The sequence below is a fragment of the Microtus ochrogaster genome, unplaced genomic scaffold (genome assembly GCF_000317375.1).
Source record: "Microtus ochrogaster isolate Prairie Vole_2 unplaced genomic scaffold, MicOch1.0 UNK74, whole genome shotgun sequence".
Lineage (NCBI taxonomy): Eukaryota > Metazoa > Chordata > Mammalia > Rodentia > Cricetidae > Microtus > Microtus ochrogaster.
In genome coordinates this window covers 570475-571326 of record NW_004949172.1, presented here as the reverse complement: position 1 = coordinate 571326, position 852 = coordinate 570475, and the positions used below count along the sequence as shown (strand labels likewise).

Here is an 852-nt window from a genome sequence, read left to right as displayed (position 1 = left end):
CCTGGGTTCCTAGGGTTAAATCAGGTCATCTGGCTTGGTGTCAAGTAGGCCTATCCACTGAGCCATCTTGCAGGTCCCTTCTTAGCTTCAGATTATTCTGAAACATAGCAGTGGGAAGGGGTGCTGTTGAGTAGCAGAGCGTGAACTGTGGCTCATTCTTGCTTGCCCCTCTGCAGAAGGAAAGCCACACAGGTTGGGGAGAAGCCCCCCAAAGACGAGTCGGCTAGTGTAAGTCGGGGACTCTTCCTGCTCTATGTTCTTAAGATGTACGCTCTGTCGGGCAGGGAGGAGGTGTGACAGGGTTGTTCTGGCTTTGGACCTGGAAGAGGAACATTGGCATATAAAGGGTGGCTTATGACACTTTTATTTACCGCCAGCAGGAGGAGCCAGAGGCCCGAGTCCCCGCCCAGAGTGGTGAGTGACAGCCCTGTCTAACCATAGAAACTACAAATCCCATGGTGCATTATTCCTGCTTTGAAAGAATTTACATCAGAAACTTGTGAAAATAATACTTGGGGATTGTAGTTTTCTAAAATAGTTCTTTGACCTAGTGGGTTGGGTGGTGGTATATTGGGGGGGGGGGAATGATTACCTCTGAGCTTTCTGATTTGTTGCTTCCCCCATCCACCCAGAACCTGTGCGGAGACCCTGGGAGAAGAACAGCACAACCTTGCCAAGGTAGGCCATCCATATTGGGTATCCACCTCTCAAAAAAGTTGAACTTTTCTCTTGTACAAGGGAGAACATGCCAGGTGTTGGTGGTACATGCATTTAATCCCAGCACTCAGGAGGCAGAGGCAGGCGGATCTCTGTGAGTTTGAGGCCAGCCTGGTCTACAAGAGCTAGTTCTAG

The 852-nt window shown here is 49.9% G+C and overlaps 1 protein-coding gene across 2 annotated transcripts in view; it reads left to right on the top strand.

The window, feature by feature from the left end:
- Nucleotides 1-852, top strand: part of Vasp (vasodilator stimulated phosphoprotein) — a 15411-nt gene that overhangs the window by 12562 nt on the left and 1997 nt on the right. Inside the window, exons 8-10 of one of the 2 annotated variants that reach the window (XM_005370277.2) lie at nt 177-228; nt 381-414; nt 633-678. In XM_005370277.2, the coding sequence (XP_005370334.1) occupies nt 177-228; nt 381-414; nt 633-678 (132 nt within the window). Of the gene's footprint in view, nt 1-176; nt 229-377; nt 415-632; nt 679-852 lie in introns of both variants that reach the window. The other variant, XM_005370276.2, reaches the window with a different exon arrangement.